An 18,322-nucleotide genomic window follows, 5' to 3' on the forward strand; every position below is an offset into this window, starting at 1 on the left:
GACATGACTTACTGTGTGCCAAATACAAGAAAGAGTATTTCAACATATTAATATCTTAAGATCAATATCTTTTATGATAGGTTTGATCAAAATCCATAGGAGTAACTAAAATATCACAAAAAAAGACCTAAAAGAAGATTACTGCATAGGTAGTGGTATGACTTTGACTTTATTCCTGGCTGCCAACTAGTAAACAACCTTGGTTAGACACAATTTCTGTATCCATGTTTCTTCCTTGTATAACAGGAAAAATAATACTTAAGAGAAATTTTATATAATCAAATGAAATGCTATAAAAACTCTTCAACATGTATAAAGCAGTAATCTTTTAAAGGAATCACTCATTGACATTATAAACTATCACTGTGGTTATCAATACCTGGTAGGTGGTCAATTGTACAAGTGCTAGACTACACTATACACTTTAGTTGATATAATTTCAGAATGCTATTAAAATTCTATACACACATGTATGAAATTACATTGGTTGGATAAGCCCAAGCATCCTACCTTGAAGTTTCATGATTCCTGAAATTGAATGACCATTTCTCACTTTGTGCCATGGTTCCTCAGGCCACCGATTTGGTTCTGAGGTGAAGACAGGCCACAGAATGCCAACTCGACCCCCTCTTGGGTTGGAAGGAGCTCGGTCTGCTAATGTCAAGTTGTCAGAGGAAGGCTTAACCCTGTCCTGAATGCAGTCAAAAGAGGAGCTAGTGGCTACAATGACTGAATTCCTAAGCATGATCTGCACATTTTCAGTGGAATGCTGTGAAACAGAAGACACGTAGACTGTTACCAAAAGACCAATAGTGTTGTCCACCAGAGTGATGTTCTCTATCTCCACACTGTTCTCCACATGTAGCATGGCACCATAGTCAAAGTTCCTGAAGGCCAAAAAGCCGGAGACACTAGTACAGTTGCCAAGTTCACTTTCCTTATAGAGATGAAGACCATGGAGACTTGAGTGGACCACGTTGTCAGACCAAAGAGCTTCAAGAGAGGAACACCTCTGACCTTGTATGTGAAAGCCAAGTCTCTCTGATCCTGCCACAACATTACCATGGAGGCTGATGTCCTTTGCCTTGTTCACTTTGATTCCTGCCACCCAAACGGTGGAGCACACTGACTGTGTCGTCAGAATCACGAGGTTATTAGAGGCGGAATAGGCCTGACCCTCCAAATCAATGCCATGGCCAACTGTGCTAAACACTATATTGTCATTTAAAGTGATCCCGTGACTGGCAACTGCATGAATGCCCCCACCGCAGCTTTGGTGCAAAGTAGAAGATATTATCCAGGATCCTGATGACACATTAGTGAATTCAATGGATGAAAATGATGGTGACCCAAAGTTCTGAATTTCTACATTTAAAAGTTGAAGGATTCCTGTAAACAAAATGAATATCATCAGGTGCTTTTTTCTTCTCCACAAAAGGCAGACAGATGGTCCATTTATTGTCACCAGAATATGCAAATTTTTCATTGAAGTGTAATCTTTTATTCTTAGCACTAGCATAATATTTCATGCCAGTGAGTCTAACAAAATATGAATTTTAATATACAACATTAATGCCTAGAAAAGTTTCATGTGAGATCTGAAGAGTCTGGGGACAGGATGGGGAAAGAGAAAGCTAGAGAAAGCATATGGGCACTGAAGATGGGCACACCAAGCTTCCTGTCCCATGCATCTGCCTGCAGGGCTGGATCAAGGACCTGGGCCAGAATAAAGGGACCGTGGATTCCTGGGCACTCACCTCAAAGTCCTGCCTCCCTCCTTGTTTCTCAGTGACCCCATGTGAAAGGGTCAGAGCCACCCACAAAGATATTGTATGAAAAAAGATAACAGCCAACTCCATAAAACATTTTAAACATTTCTTAAGAGTATGACATAAGTAAAAAGTTTAACATTCAATACATGCTTCTTGACTAAGACATGATAGAGGAAATAACACATTTATGAAATTATTTTAAGATTCTATAAAATTGTGTATTTTGTCTTAGCCACACTCTATTTTCTTTTTGATAATAATTAGATTTTTGGCATCTTTTATATCAGGAGAGGTTACTGAATTATTTAGTCTAATTGACAATTTTATTTGGATTATTTTAAGTAAATATTATTAAAACAGTATAAAGTAAATCTATAGATTGATTTTAAAATATCATGAGCACTAACATGTCAGTGTATACTCTTGGTAAAATAGATAGTAACATGATTATCAGACAAACTGAGGTAAACTTGAAACTATAACATGTAACTGTCATATAGCACTCATTATGTACCAGGCACTGTTCTATTACACATACACAGGGCTGGGCAAAAGTAGACTGACAGTTGTTCATATGGAAAATACAATAATTCATAAATAATAATATAAAAATAAACTCTGTTTCATGTATTCACAATTGTAAACCTACTTCTGTCAAATTACATATATATATAAAAGTTTATATATATATATATTACATATATACCTAAGTTATATATATAACAAATTACATATATATATATATATATATATATATATATATATATATATATATATATATATAATGTTTTCTGACATCAGACAAAACATGCTACAGGAAAATAATAATAAAAATTCAGAAAAAGATCAAATTCAAGTAGTCATTAAATCATCTACAGTTTCAAAGCAGAGGAAACTTCATAACTTATATGTTTATTATACTTATATGTGTTTCTATACACCCTAGGCATAACACAATTTATATATATATGGCACATAATATATAACATATAAGGATATAACCTCTTTAAATTTTCACAAAAATGCTCTGAGGTAAGTACAGCCATTATCCCAGTTTTACAGATAAGAAAACTGGGAGAGGGAAGGGTAAGTAATACATTAGGACTTGAATGTAGGCATATACATGGAGAAGCTGTACTATTAACCCCACACAAGCACACGGGGAAGAGTGGGGGACATGGTAGAATCAAAAGAGGAACTTTACATCGAGAGTCAGGTGACTGGTCTGTAGCTATGTGCCAATATTTAGTCATATGCCCTTAGCTAGGTTAGCCGGCATCTTGGTCCCTCACTTTAAAAAATACATATTTTAAATGGTACTGCCAAAGGTAAACTAAGAAGTTATTTCTCTCATTAATATTGGAAGGACCTATAGTGTTTTAGTAATAGTATTTAAAGGTCAGAGGTAGTCCAGCCTAAACTCTCCACCTTCCCCACTGCCTTTCACAGACGAGAGACTAGAGCCCTTGCAGATAAGCTGCGGTGAAGAACCAAGCCCTTGTGAGTAGGTGAGATGAAGTGTCTGTCTTCATGTTAGACAGACAGTAGGATTCTAATACATCTAAATTCTCACATGGCACTGAGTGAGAAGACACTGCTAGATGGCGTGGACATAGGCAAGGAATGATAAAACACCCAAAAGCGATTTGCCTGGTGCTATCACTTTTAATGTCATGTAGTGTCCCTCACCAGTAACGCAAAGCTGAAAGGGCTGTCAGACCTGTCTCCACATAGAGCTTTGGCGCGAAGGACACCAGAGGCAGTGTGAGTCCACACATAACTACCTCATTTTGCAGAAGGGAAGGTGGCTCAAGAATCTCAGTCAAAACAATGAAAAATTTATTTCTCAGTCAAAGTAGCATCAATATTATTTTAATTAGTGTTTTAATTTCATATTTGCACAGTTATAATTGATAGTTTTGTATAAGACTAAAAACTAATAGTACATACATAAAATATCTTAAGCATTTAGAGAATCAAGCTATGATTCTCTTCATGACTATTTTCCTATTTTTTCCTTTTGAAAATCACAATTCTGAGGACAAGTTGCTGGGTATGACTGGTTAGAAAGAGGAAACCAACAAAGATCTCCAATTTAAAAGCACGACCAGTAAGTTCTGGTCTGCTTTTCTGCCCTATAACCATAGAACATCGTAGCTGACACCCTTGACCTACACCTGCAGATCTCACCAAATCCAGGCTCTGCAGGAGGTTACAGAAAAATGGAATGGTTCATTAAAAAAAAAACCATGTATTTAACACATTTAATCCTGATAAAAATCTATGAAGAAGGTTCCATCATTATTGTCATTTTATAGTTGATGAGAGTGAGACCCAGAAGGATTTAGCAATTTGTCTTAAGTCACACAGTTAATCACAAGTCAGGATTCAAATCTGAACAGTTTGGCTCAAGAACCTATACATTTAGTCACTCCACAAAACCTTGTTTTACTGAAAATGAAACTGAGGCTTAGAGAGGTTAAGAAACTTGTTCACAATCACACACCTAACAAGCAGTAGAGCTAGAATTTGATCACAGTCAGCTGCATTTCGCAGCCTCTTCACCATCAGAAGAGCTGAGGAGGCCAAACCCAGGACTTTTAGACAGCCAGCTCAGAGCCAAGGGCAAGAGGGAAACAACTGATGGTTTGTAAATAGACTCCGACTTAGGACTGCTGATTCATTCTGCTTTTGCTTCTTTGTAGTATAACAATAAGAGTAGAGGATTTAGGTTTGAGTGTGAGTTTTACCTATTTCACTTTCTATAAGTTACTAAACCTCTTCAAATCTCTCATCCTCAATTCTAAAAGAAAGGTAAGAAGAGTGTTTTTTGTGGAGATTAAAACACTTAGACAATATCTGGCACAAAGTAAGAGATTAATAAATGACTATTAGTGCCCTGACCAGTGTGGCTCAGTTGGTTGGAGCATCATCCTGTACTTGAAAGGGTATAAGCTCAATTCCCGGTCAGGGCACATACCTAGGTTGTGGGTTCCATCCCCAGTCTGGGCCCATATGGGAGGCAACCAATCGATGCTTCTCTCTTGCATTGATATTTCTCTCTCTCCCTTCCAGTCTCTCTAAAAACAATGGAAAAAATGTCCTCAGCCGAGGATAAAAAAAAATTAAAAACAAATAGATGATTATTAATGATTATCATTGTAGATTATTATAAAAAAAAAACTCTGACTAAAACTTGTAAATAAACTGAATCTTACAGCTCTATATAAATAATCTTTTAAAAGATGTTAGAGCAAATCTCACATTAAAATTTGCATAGAGAATTCTGTATCTGATAGGTTAATACATTCTTGGGCCAAAACATCATAAAACATTCTGTAGTCCCTGAAATGCGAAGGTTTTTAATATAATGTGGGAACCTTGATTGGATTCTGAGACAGTAAAAGGACACCAGTAGAAAAGCTGGGAGAATCTAAATAATGTCTGGAATTCAGTTAATAGTAGCACCAATATTAATTTTCTTGGTTTTGGTGAATGTACCAGAGTTATTTTAGATATTATCAGTAGGAGAAACTGGATGAAGTGTATACAGGGACTCTCCATACTACCTTTGCAACTTTTCTGTAAATCCAAAATGTTTACGAAATTAAAAGTTCATTTAACAAGGGCTTCAGAATCAGGATCAGCTCTGGCTGGTGTGGTTCAGTGGACTGAGTACTGGCCTGTGAACCAAAGGGTCACTGATTTGATCCCCAGTCAGGGCTCATGTCTGGGTTGTGGACCAGGCCCCCAGTAGGGCACATATGAGAGGTAACCACTCATTGATGTTTCTCTCCTTCTCTTTTTCCCTTCCTTCCCCTCTCTCAACAGAAAAAGAAAAAAAAAGAATCAGGATCATATTTGAATGTTCCTTCTGCCACTTTCTAACTGGATGGCTTTTCTTACTCTTCATTTATTTTATTCATTGGCATTTACTGAGCACCTAATATACATATAGTAGTGACCATAGTAGGAAAACCCAACCTTAACCACAGGAGTTTACAAGCTAATAACAGAGTTTTACAAGCTCATGACAGAACTGTACAAATTAGCAGGCAATTTTATTATAGATTCTGTTTCCTCATCAATAAAAATGACTCTCTCCCGGGGATGGTAGGATGAACTGAGATGAAATAAGCATGGAAACCAGCATAGTTCCCGGCTGAGAAGAGGCATTTAGTATAGGTTCTCTCCTTTCTTCTGGGGAAGATTTAAAAAACCCTGGATTGATCAGCAATGTCAGAGGTACAGGTCCAAGTCAGTCTTTCTGAGGGCTCACGTCTGGCTTCGAGCTCTACCGTCAGAATTGGTCATGGGCCCTGTGCCTGTGACTGTGCTGCAGCGGGGCCAGCAGTTCAGCCTGAAAGAGGCCCTGCCTTGCTCTCCCTTCCTGATTCTCCATGTTCATCAGCTTCAGGACAGTTTCATTTCCAGAAGACCAGGATTCAGCCTTTGTCTCAGTCTTCTTGAGCAGAATTTCTCATCTCAACACTATGGACATTTGAGACCAGATAATCTTTTCTTGTGAGGAGCCTGTCTTATACACATTGTAGGATATTTAGCATTTATGCTTACCCACTAGATGCCAGAATGCTCCCTCCCCCACCAAAGTTGTGCCAAGCAGAAATGTCTGCAGGTATCCTTTGGCAGGGGTGGGGTATGGAGAAGCAAAATCATTTCTGTTGAGAAGTGAGGGAGTGACAGCTCATGGAGTGAAAACTTGTTCTATAGACCAGAAATCCCGAACTTTTGATTTGAGATCTAAAGATTGCCCTTTATCATCCTGATGAAACAGATGTGCCAACAAAAGGTGTTCCATGCTCGATATATACAGGAAGTGGTTAGATCCTCTTTTCCAGGCTTTCTCAAAGCCTTTATTCTGCTCATGTGCACAGGGACTCTCTAAGATAGACCTGTAGTGATAGTCTTTCCCAAATTTATTTGGCTACAAAACAACTTTGGGATAATATTTAAGGAGTACAATTTTAAGAAATAAGGCACTAATCAAATAGTTGTAAGGCACTCCAAGAGCTAAACTTTGAAGAAAACAGGAGAGAATGAAGTGATCCTTAAAGCAGTCTAGAATATGGAAATCATTTTTATTTAAATTTACGCTAGTAATTTATAGCGTGAGCTGAGGCCTGCCATCAGATATAGCATGCTACTGGGAAAGAGTAATAGAAATTCAGGAAAGAGATAAAACTCAAATGGTCATTAAATCATCTATAATTTCAAAGCAGAGGAAATTTCACATCTGCTGAAGATGTTTTCATTGAGGTAAAAATGTGCATATGTGCTGATCGCTAGTATATTATTTTAACATCACACTGATAATTAAGCACAGATTAGGACTGAAAATTCATAGTTTTTCAGAGCACAGAGGAGCAATCTAACTTGAACATTTTGTTTTATAAAGGAACATTCTCACAGTTGGAATTTTTGTGTGGCTCAGATGAATAAGCTCCAATTGGTAATGTTTAGTAACTGAAAATTTCATTCACCTGAAAACTCTTCTCTGCTGGACTTCCTGAAGGACCCCACAAGTAGTCTCCCCATACAGGATGTATCAGGCTGGATTTGTATATTTCGGGTCAAAAGTCCAACCTCAGCAGCCAAACGAATGGATCGGCCATCCTCCATGACATGTACGCTTCCTGGGGCAAAAGAGTTGGGGAAGAAAAACCTTTAAAAACCTATTTCAGAAATTGCCAGCTGGGGACCCAGAGAACCTACGAAATGTTAACACTCCTCTCCCCTTGGAAGTCCTACCAACGCTAAGGTCTGCTTTTCCTCAGGCATTCTCCACAATGTCAGCTGAGAAATGAAAAGCCCGTTTACTAATGTCTCTTTGGGATCCGAGTGAGAGTGCTTGAGCAAGAATTCATTTCTTCTCAATAACTGCGGGTACGGGGACAGGTTACCGGTGCAGGAATGTCAGAGCGGACCTGACTAATCAGTGGGGTCCCCAACCTCCTTCCTTAAACTCATCATTGTGAGACTCAGTGTTTGGTTGTACATTGTCTGTGGACTTCTTTCATGAGTATGAGGAATCCCAGAGCAACTGAAGCAATGACAGAAGTAAAGCAGCAATACATGAGAGTAAAGGGACAAAGAGCAGCAGCAGCGCCCTCCCACGGCGGGTCTCAAGATCATTACTGCCAGAAGGAGCCTTCTCGGTGGCAGAGGTGAAGAGTCAAGTGCTGGCTTGTTTCATGCCCTCCACAAACATTTTACCTGGAGCTTTACTGGCAGGGATCACTGAAGATTTCTCTACCCTTGGCCACTTTTTTTAAAAAAGAAACTATCCTTGGAACTATGATTTAAATATAGCTTTAGACACAGTCCTGTTGAAAACACGTATTTCTCTCTCACAAATCGGAGACAAAAAGATATTCCCTAAACCCTTCTATTTCCATGTTTTATGACTTATTACCTATATTTCCTGAGATAGATATGTCTATAACACTGAAGCAGGAAGCTTATGGTTATGCTTATTTATCATTTTTGTGTAATATAGCTTGACTGTGTACAGCATATAAAAATACGCAGCACTTTTTCTTTTAGAAAAGGCATTTGGGTTTTTTGTTTGTTTTTTTGTAGTAGTAGTAGTCAATACACAAAATGAATTGTATGTCAGGAAATACACATTCCTAAGTATGGAAAAAGAAATCATTATTTACAATTACTACCACATTCTAAGTAATTGTATTATTCAGAGTGCCAGGAAATGAACTGGAAACTCAGCTCCCATGAGATTTATTCTAGCCTAGCCATGAAAATGTCCAATGACCTTGAACAAGAGCTGTAACCATTTTTGCTTCTAGACTTGCCAATATAAATAAAAGTTTAAAAATCCCTTCACATCAGAATATTTTAATTAGATAATAAAATTAATGAAAGAGTAGAGATAAGGCCTCCTAGGATGACTCTAGGACAGCAGAAGGTACTATCCATCTCCTCCAAATGGTGATCTGATCCAAGGTCCCAGACCGCAGATGTTCCCCCTGGCTCATTCACTTCCCTTAACCAACAAAGCACAGCCTTACCGATGTGCCGGTGTTTGAGCCGTTCCTGGATCCTGATATGGTGGCCCTTGACTTCTTTCACAGTGAGGACCTCTGCTTCGTGAGGCTCATAAGAAGAGGAACTAAGGACAATTTTGTCTTGGGGTCGCCAATCCACTGTGTCCTCTACTATAATTCTGTAACAGCACAAAAAAAGGTATCAGGTATACCAGCAATGCAGCACAGATCACCTACTTAACTCCAAATGGAAGAGGAAATGCACTTCAGCCAACAATCCCCACCAGGGACGTTAAAGAAGGAATTCCAAAAGGCTTTTGCAAAAAGTTTAATGCCTATGAAGTCAAACTTCTGGCTCGCATGTATATAATATGGAAATAGCAAAGACACTCTGTGTCCAGGAAGTTCAAGAAAAAGGAACAAGAAAAAGTAAAATTTCCAGGGTTTATATATGTTGTCTATACATGAATTCATAAAATGAAAGTCTTCCTCCTTGATTAGCAAACAGTTAGTTAGTGAGGGTATTTCGAAAAGATTATTTCTTAAATTTCCTGAAGACCTGCAATACAATTTTAAGACAATTTATCATCATCCATTAAGGCTCATAACTTTTACAGTGAGACAGATACAGTATGAATACTAGAGGTGCAACTTACTAGCTCTGTGGCCCTGAGAAGACACTTAAATTTTTTTGGAAAGTGACATTGTTTAAAGCTTCCCTCCAACATCCCAATTTTATTTTAGAGATGAAGGTATACACTCCTCCAGTGTGCTACATTCCAAGCATTGTGTTTTCACACAACATAAAACAATGAGGGTTTTATTCATTTTTGTTTGTGTTCTTTACTCACATTTAACAAAATTTTTGTTCAGCCTTTACTGCCACCTAACTTGTCCTAGTAAATGTCTGTTTTATTCTCAATTCACATTCACTACTAACTTCAATGGCTTATGTTTATTTTAATTACCTGCCTCTTTTGCTAATGTCTACATTTTAACAAGTTTTGACAGTGAATGTTCATCCAGGTAACAGGTCCATGTGAAGGCCATTCAATCGTGCAACCTGTATTGACTGAGCAAGTTGTGTGCAGTAGACACTATAGTAGGTGCTAGAAACAAAATGGTAAGTAAAATATATGTCATATGTATAAAAAAAGACAATTTGCTTTTGACTAGTAGACATCCTTAAAGAGTCTACTGTGTGTTTGGGGAATTCACAGATGTCTAATACATAGTATTGACACTTCAAACAGAAAGAAATTAAAAGGGGTCATTTGTGCGCCAATGGTATGACTATTATGAACCAATGATTATAATTAATTCAAATCTGTGCACTTAAGGTTAGAGAAAGAGAATCAGAGACAGTAAAAGACTTGTCAATTGATGGAATTTTAATGAAATAATTTAGTCTTACCTTTGTTCCTATTTTTTTATGACATCATAGAAAGCTCACAGTTACAAAATACTAGAGCACCTACTAACTTTTAAAGGCAAGGAAACAAGATTCAGAGAGATTAAATAACAAAACTCATGAGTAGATAAATGAATGGAGTTACAAGTTGAATTAAGACAAAAAGAAGATTCCTGATTGAGTACAAATACTTTTCATTAAATAACATTCCCCCACCTATCTGACACTTAGTTCTTCACCTGCCAAAGAATAATAAAGAAGCAATATTACCAATTTTCATAATGATATCATGATAATCCATGAAATTATGAAAAGTCTATAGCCCATACAGTAGAATACCATTCAGTCACTAAAAAATACACTGTAGCAGAGCACTGAATTATAAGGAATTCTGTTCATCATGTATTGATTTTAAAAAGCAAGATAAAAAACAATATATACCATTTATTTTGAACAAAAATAATACATGCACAGAACACAGAAAAGCTGCTTATTGAAATGTCAGTTCACCTACAAATTATGGGTTTACTAGTAATGTTCATTTAAATCTAAATTTTACAACTGATATTGTAGTAAAATATATATTTAAAAGAAACAAAAATAAGGCTGTAGGTTTAAAGTCACAACAAAGTCAAATTACAAGTGTAAGTAAAATCAATCTTTTCCTTCAGGAAAATCAAGACAATCCTTTTATTACTGCTTATATTGATGAAGAAAGTTTTTCAGACACTAGGTCACCATAATGTTCTGAAAAGGTCCTTGTGAATATTAGATTAAAATTCATTCCCTATGGAGCACAAGGAATTTTTAGGGCTCTGGAACTATTCTGTATGATTCTATCAAGATAGATACATGTCATGATACATTTGTCGAAACACATAGAATATAAACCACAAAAGAAAACTTTAACGTAATCTAAAAACATAACACCTCATCCCCTAACTCTCTTATATAAGTCCTCTGCTCCTGTCAAAGGAATCTGCTCATTACCCCAAGAAACAGCAATGCATTTCTCAGCTTTCAAATAAAATGTCACTACCTTTATTCAGCCCTCCAGTCTACTTACTCATTTGTCAAAACTGACTGAAGTTCTTTTGCCTTTAAGAAGTTATTCCAGGGGAAACCAACCCCCACTTCTGTTCCAACATAAATTCACATAGTAGATACTCCTGCCTCATAACTAATTTTGTACTCTTGTCTTCTGTGGCTATTCAACTTTGATATTAATATTTAATGAAATATGACTGTCTAGCTATGTAAACCCTATAGTACCTAGCAAATTTTTAGGTGAAGATAAAAAAGAATTATTGAAATTATTTATCCAAACTTCATATTAAAATATAATTAAAATCAAGCTGACCTTTTTCATTAAGTCTTCTAAAATATTATGGGCTCATGATCATCTCTCTCTCTCCTCTACATTCCTGAAGTCTTGGGATTCCATAATTTTTAAGGGCCATACACAAAGTGCAAGGGAACATGGGCCTTTCCACTTTAATTTCCATATAGCAACAGTGGTAACTTCAGAAAAAACTGTGGTCCGAGAATCACTAACATAGATGGCTCTGTTGGTCAAGTATCAGCTTCCTTAACTTCTTTCTACATGTAGTCTTCTACCCTTACAGCTGCCTTCCTACCATTTGAAGAAAACCTAGCTCAAGGATGCCTTGGATACCAGCTGTATTCCTTGTTTCTTGTTAATATTAATAAGAGTCCTATAGCTAAGGGGAGAGGAGAGACACACTCAAAACAATAAATAAACAAAAAAATTAAAAGAGCTTTTTGTAACCTATTGGACCTCAATAAATACCATATGAAAAGAGGAAACTATTAATAATCACTGCAGAAGTCTCCTGAAAGATAACTTTTTTAAAAAGAAAATGAAATATCAGCACAGTTTCCTTTATTTTGACCATAAATTTTACCTCATTTAGGGATCATATAATATTTCTTGTCAAAAATATCATTACAACAAATGACAAAATGTGTTTCTAAATTTGATTGTATGGTTTTCTTTTCTTTTTTTCAGATTTTATTTATTTATTTATTTTTAGAGAGGGAAGGGAGGGAGAGAGAGAGAGAGAGAAACATCAATGTGCGGTTGCTGGGGGCTGTGGCCTGCAACCCAGGAATGTGCCCTGACTGGGAATCAAACCTGCGATGCTTTGGTTCGCAGCCACGCTCAGTCCACTGAGCTACGCCAGCCAGGATTGATTGTATGGTTTTCAAAACCCCTCCCTCACATATAGCACCACAATATAGCAAAGTGGGTTGCCCCACCTAGGTGAATACCTAAGGCTCTGCCCCTTACAATGTAACAGGTGCACAGAGACAAAGAAATATGGCCCAAATAAAAGAACAGATCAAAACTCCAGAAAAGAACTAAGCAACAAGGAGATAGCCAACCAATCAGATGCAGAGTTCAAAACACTGGTAATCAGGATGCTCACACAAATGACTGAGTACAGATGAAAAGTGGAGGAAGAAGTGAAGGCTATGCAAAGTGAAATAGAGAAAAATATACAGGGAACCAACAGTGAAGGGAAGTAAACCGGAACTTGAATCAACAATTTCAAACAGAAGGAAGAAATAAACATTTGACTGGGACAGAATGAAGAAATAAGAATTTTAAAAAATGAGGAGAGGCTTAGGAACCTCAGGGACAACTTTAAATGTTCCAACATCCAAATCATAACGGTGCCAGAAAGAGAAGAGAATGGACAAGAAATTGAAAACTTATTTGAAAACATAATGGAGAACTTCCCTGATCTGGCAAAGGAAATGGGTTTCCAGGAAGTTCAGAGCATCCCAAAGAAGTTGGACCTGAGGAGGAAAACACCAAGACACGTCATAATTACATTACCCAAGATTAAAGATAAGGAGAGAATCTTAAAAACAGCAAGAAAAAATGAGACAGTTACCTATAAAAAAGTTCCCATAAAACTATCAGCTGATTTCTCAAAAGAAACCTTCAAGAAGGAGCTGGAAAGAAGCATTCCAAGTCACAAAAGGCAAGGACCTATGTCCAAGATGACTCTATCCAGCAAAGCTATCATTTAGAATGGAAGGGCAGGTAAAGTGTTTCCCAGATAAGGTCAAGTTAAAGGAGTTCATCATCACCAAGACCTTATTATATGAAATGTTAAGAGGACTTATCTAAGAAAAAGAAGATCAAAACTATGAACAGTAAATTGACAACAAACTCACATCTATCAACAACTGAACCTAAAAAATAAAAACAAACTAGGCAAACAACTAAAACAAGAACAAAATCACAAAAATGGAGAACACATGGAGGGTTATCAGTGGGGAGGGGATGGGGAAGAATGGGGAAAAGGTACAGGGAATAAGAAGCATAATTGGTAGTTACAAAACAGATGAGGGAAGGTTAAAAATAGTATAGGAAATGTAGAAGCCAAAGAACTTTTTGGTATGACCCATGGACATGAACTAAGGGGAGAGAGAATGCTGGTGGGAGAGAGGTACAGGGCAAAAGGGCATAAAGAGGAGGAAAAAAATGGGACAATTGTAATAGCATAATCAATAAAATATACATAAAAGGCATTCATATGTAAACACTTACAATTTAAATGAATTTGTTAACTAAACTTTGGGAAGGTCTCAATGATAATAGCTGTATTTGACCACATGCTCACAGTGTCCATATGCCAAAATATTTTTACCAGAGGAATAGAAATGACGATAGACTTCTGAACTCTACTAAAACTGAGTCTTTTTTTCAGCTCCAATTAAATGTTTTTGTCAGTGTTATTGAAATGTACTGAGGATCTTTGGACTGCATAGGCCTTTATAAGATACTGAAGAACTCAAATCCCATAATGATGTTGACAATGAAGATGACAACAAAAATAAACATCATGAATGTCAATTACTTGATCACTTAACTCTATATTCTAATACTTGAACTATGAGGTTTTTCCAGAAAAAGTTCAGCCATTGTTAATATAATGGGAATGATTTTTGTGACATAGATGTAACCTGGCAGCCAGGGAGAATGGACTGGGATGCGCATGCATGAACAATGACAACCTCACTGTACTAGTCAGTAAGGATGGTAGACACCATTGAGTGACCATGTGTACGGTGTGGACCACTCACACATCATGCCTAATATAGAGTTTTCTGGTGAAACATTAAATCACCCAGGTGACTCAGCTCCCCTACACCCCAGACTTGGTGCCCTGTGACTTCTAGCTTTTCCCAAAACTAAAATCACCTTTGAAAGGGAAGAGATTTCAGACTACCGATGAGACTCAGGAAAATATGACATGGCAGCTGATGGTGATTGGCAGAACTGTGTGAGGTCCCAAGGTGCTTACTTTGAAGGAGACTGAAGTGTCATTGTCCTATGTACAATGTTTCTTGCATCTTGTATCTTATTCAATAAATGTCTCTATTTTTCATATTACATGGCTAGATGACTTCTGGACAGACCTTCTATTTTATAAAGAACCTTAGAGTGAAACATTTACAGGAAAAAGTTCATGTCAATTTATAAATACACTTTTTACACTACCAACCAAAGCAAGCTTAGCCAGATACTTGAAAACAAAGTTTTAGTTATATGTTGTTATATAAATACCTCTAAATTAAATGACTCCTCTGTTGCTTGCTTCAGTTGACTTTCAGGGAGATACATGAACAAACATTTTGGATTTTTTTGGATTTCAGCTGAGAAAGATTATCCTTAGATTAAAAATGTGATATTTTTACCCATTGCAAATATTCAGTATATAATTTAATGTTAGTATTTTAAGGTGATCATGCATTCTTTAAAATTGAATGGTTACTTTATCAATTAATTCTATAATAGAAGTTTTAGATTTTTATCCTTGTCATTGGAAGATTTTTAAACAGGACAGGGCTTGATTTATGTTTTAATCTGATTTATGCTGTATGGAGAATTGACTGTTGGAGGCGACAAGCGTGGAAGCAGAGAGACTAACTGTTGCAATAATTTTACAGTCTTTCAGGTGACACATGCTAGTGCCTTAGATTAGATGGAGGAGGAAAGAGGTAGTTAAATCTCTGTTGAAAAAAAGGCAACATGATTTGCTGGTGGATTTGGTAAAAGAGAAAGAGAAGAGTCAGATTACTGTAAAATTTCTGGACTGAGCAACTGGGCGAGGAGAGGTATAACTTCCTGAGAAGAAGAAAACTGGGAAAAGGATTCTCATTTTGATTATTTATTTCAGTTTTTTTTTAAATGGATAAAGCATTATTCAATCTTTGTCCAGGTATTTTGTTTGATTGTTTCTAAAATGATCTATTAACTTATCCTGTCATTTATAAGGAAATAATTCTGACCTGAAGAACAAATCATGTGTTAGTTCAACCTTTCCCCAGGACCCAGACCTTTAATTCTATTGTCATCAGTGACTATATCTATTCTGTTGTCTCCTATATCAAATTAGTATTGGTATTCTTTGAATATACTTTGTTTGGAATATTTTTTGTCCCTCTCCATTCTGCTACAACCTCATTTCAGCTCTCCATACATGGATCTCTGTAACAACTTTTGTACTGGCTCCCTAATGGAATAAGTGATCAGAAGTACTCTTGAGTCTCCTCTCTACCTGTACACTTCCTACTTATCCTTAAAGATTCAGTCATATCTACCACAAGGCTTTCAGTCTCCCCTCTAGGACACCCTGATTTTCCCAACATCTGAGCCACTCTAATATGTGATTTTCTAATTTATAATTTTAATGACAATATGCTTCTTAGTGATTACTACTAAACTGCTTAATATATATATATATATATATATATATATATATATATACACACACACACACACACACACACACACACATGCACACACATACATGGTCTGTCCAGAAGATATCCAGCCATCTAATATGAAAAAAATAGAGACATTTACTGAAGAAGATATAAGATGCAAGAAACATTGTACATGGGACAATGACACCTCAGTCCCCTTCAAAGCAGGCATCTTGGGACCTCATACAGTTCTGCCAATCACCATCAGCTGCCCTGTTGTATTTTCCTGAATCTCATCAATGGTTCAAAATGTCTTCTCTTTCAAAGGTGATTTTAGTTTTGGGAAAAGCCAGAAGTCACAGGGCACCAAATCTGGGCTGTAGGGTTGCTGAGTCACCTGGATGATTTGACGTTTCACCAAATAACTCTGTACAAGGTATGATGCATGAGGAGACATGTTCTTGTGGTGAAGCTGCCAATCACCAGTTGCCCATTGCTGCAGCCTTTGGAATCATCCAAATAGTTTCTGCAGAGGAATGTTCAAGCTTAACACAAAATTTGATGCAGATTCTTGCCCTACTCACTCAGGTATTTTGAATGCAATGGCCACACAGTACACATGGTCACTCAATGGTGTCTACCATCCTTACTAACTAGTACAGTGAAGTTGTCATTGCTCATGCATGTGCATTCCAGTCCATTCTCCTTGGCTGTCATGTTACACCGATGTTGCACAAATCATTTTTGTTATATTAACAATGGCTGGACTTTTTCTAGACATACCTCATAAATCAATTATACACAAATAAATTTAGAACTCTAATTCTGTTTATAGTTCATAAAAGGGTCCAAGTGAAATCTGTCCCCCTAACAATATATTAGAAAGACTTACTAAGCTGACTTTTAACATAAAGAAGATAGTAGATTAATATTTAAATAAATGATTTGACTATTCTGTAGATTAGTTAATACTGTACTAACATCAGATTGCTGGATTTGATAATATCCTATAGTTGTATAATATGTCATCAGGGAACACAGAGTAAAGGATACATGAGAACTCTATTTTTTTTACAACTTTTTAAAAAATATTTTATTTATTTTATTTTTTAGAGAGAGGAAGGGAGAGAGAAGGATAGGGAGAGAAACATCAATGTGTGGTTGCCTCTCACGTGACCCCCACTGGGGACCTGGCCCACAACCCATGCATGTGCCCTAGACTGGAATCAAATTGGTAACCCTTTGATTCACAGGCCGGTGCTCAACTAATAAGCCACATAAGCCAGGGCTATTTTTACAACTTCTTGTGTCTGAAATTATTTCACAAAATTTTAAAGGTTAAAATAGGCTATCCAAAAGATAAATACACTGTGATAATTATACTTTATTTACATAAACTTATTAAAGTGCTCTCTGCAGGACTGATACTAAGAAATGTTGTTTTTAATATGTGTAATATGTGGAATACAAGCAATAGAATCAGCCAAACCAGGGTAAAAATCCAGCCTCAGGAACTTCTAGCTTTGTGAACTTGTAAAATTTATTTAAGTTCTTTAGCCTCAGTTTTCATGTCTGTAAAATGCAGATAATAATACTTAACAAAACAGAGATTTAAATGAGATAATGCATGTAAAATGCTTTGTAGAGGCCTAACAGAGTCAGCCCTCATGATAAGAACTCAATAAATGGTAACTAGTTAATTACTATGGATAGTTTTAATTAATAAAATTGAGTTTCTTTCAAAATAGCCTGTAGCTCAGGCTCTGAAGGAGGTTTTTAACACATTCTTATAAGAAAAATCCATTCATATCATTCCTGCCAAATTCCAACTTGCTAACCTTATAATAACTGCACTTTCTCATTGATCCCTATATACCTAGCTCACAAAGCCTCTTGAGTATAATAAAGGCACTTCAAACTCAACATGACCAAATCTGAACTCATAATCTTTCCTCCCAAATTTAGTCCTCTTCTAATAAAAGCCACTACCACCCACCTACACAAACCAGAAACCAAGAAAGCACCTCATACCCAATACATCTGTAGATTTTATCTCCTGTCTCTGAATCTGCCCACTTCTTTCCTTTGTCATTTTAGCTCCTGACTACAGGTTACACTTTGTTTTGATTGGACCTCCTAAGTGGTGTCTCTAGATCCATTTTTTTATTCCTCCTGTAGAAACATGATTATAAGTGCCACCTCTCACCCATGCTCTCACCTTAGAAACCTAAAACAGCTGTGCAATGCTCTTAGGAGGATAAAACTAAAATTGTCAATATTCCCAATGAATCTTGCCCCAATCCCTAACTACTCCTTGGAACCTCCTTGTGCTTGGTCTCTGCTCAGCACATTTGCCACCATGGCATTCCTTC

General features: G+C 36.8%; 1 protein-coding gene across 7 annotated transcripts in view; it reads right to left on the reverse strand.

Moving 5' to 3' along the window:
* The window catches only part of PKHD1 (PKHD1 ciliary IPT domain containing fibrocystin/polyductin), a 450,367-nt gene that overhangs the window by 119,631 nt on the left and 312,414 nt on the right, over positions 1-18,322 (reverse strand). For all 7 annotated transcript variants that reach the window (XM_045843325.1, XM_045843324.1, XM_045843319.1 and 4 more), the window contains 3 exons: positions 8,819-8,973; positions 7,274-7,426; positions 511-1,389 (listed from right to left, as the gene is read on the reverse strand). In XM_045843325.1, the coding sequence (XP_045699281.1) occupies positions 511-1,389; positions 7,274-7,426; positions 8,819-8,973 (1,187 nt within the window). The remainder of the gene's footprint in view (positions 1-510; positions 1,390-7,273; positions 7,427-8,818; positions 8,974-18,322) is intronic.

The sequence above is a fragment of the Phyllostomus hastatus genome, unplaced genomic scaffold, assembly GCF_019186645.2.
Source record: "Phyllostomus hastatus isolate PE091 unplaced genomic scaffold, TTU_PhHast_1.1 phas_contig_40, whole genome shotgun sequence".
Taxonomy (NCBI): Eukaryota; Metazoa; Chordata; class Mammalia; order Chiroptera; family Phyllostomidae; genus Phyllostomus; species Phyllostomus hastatus.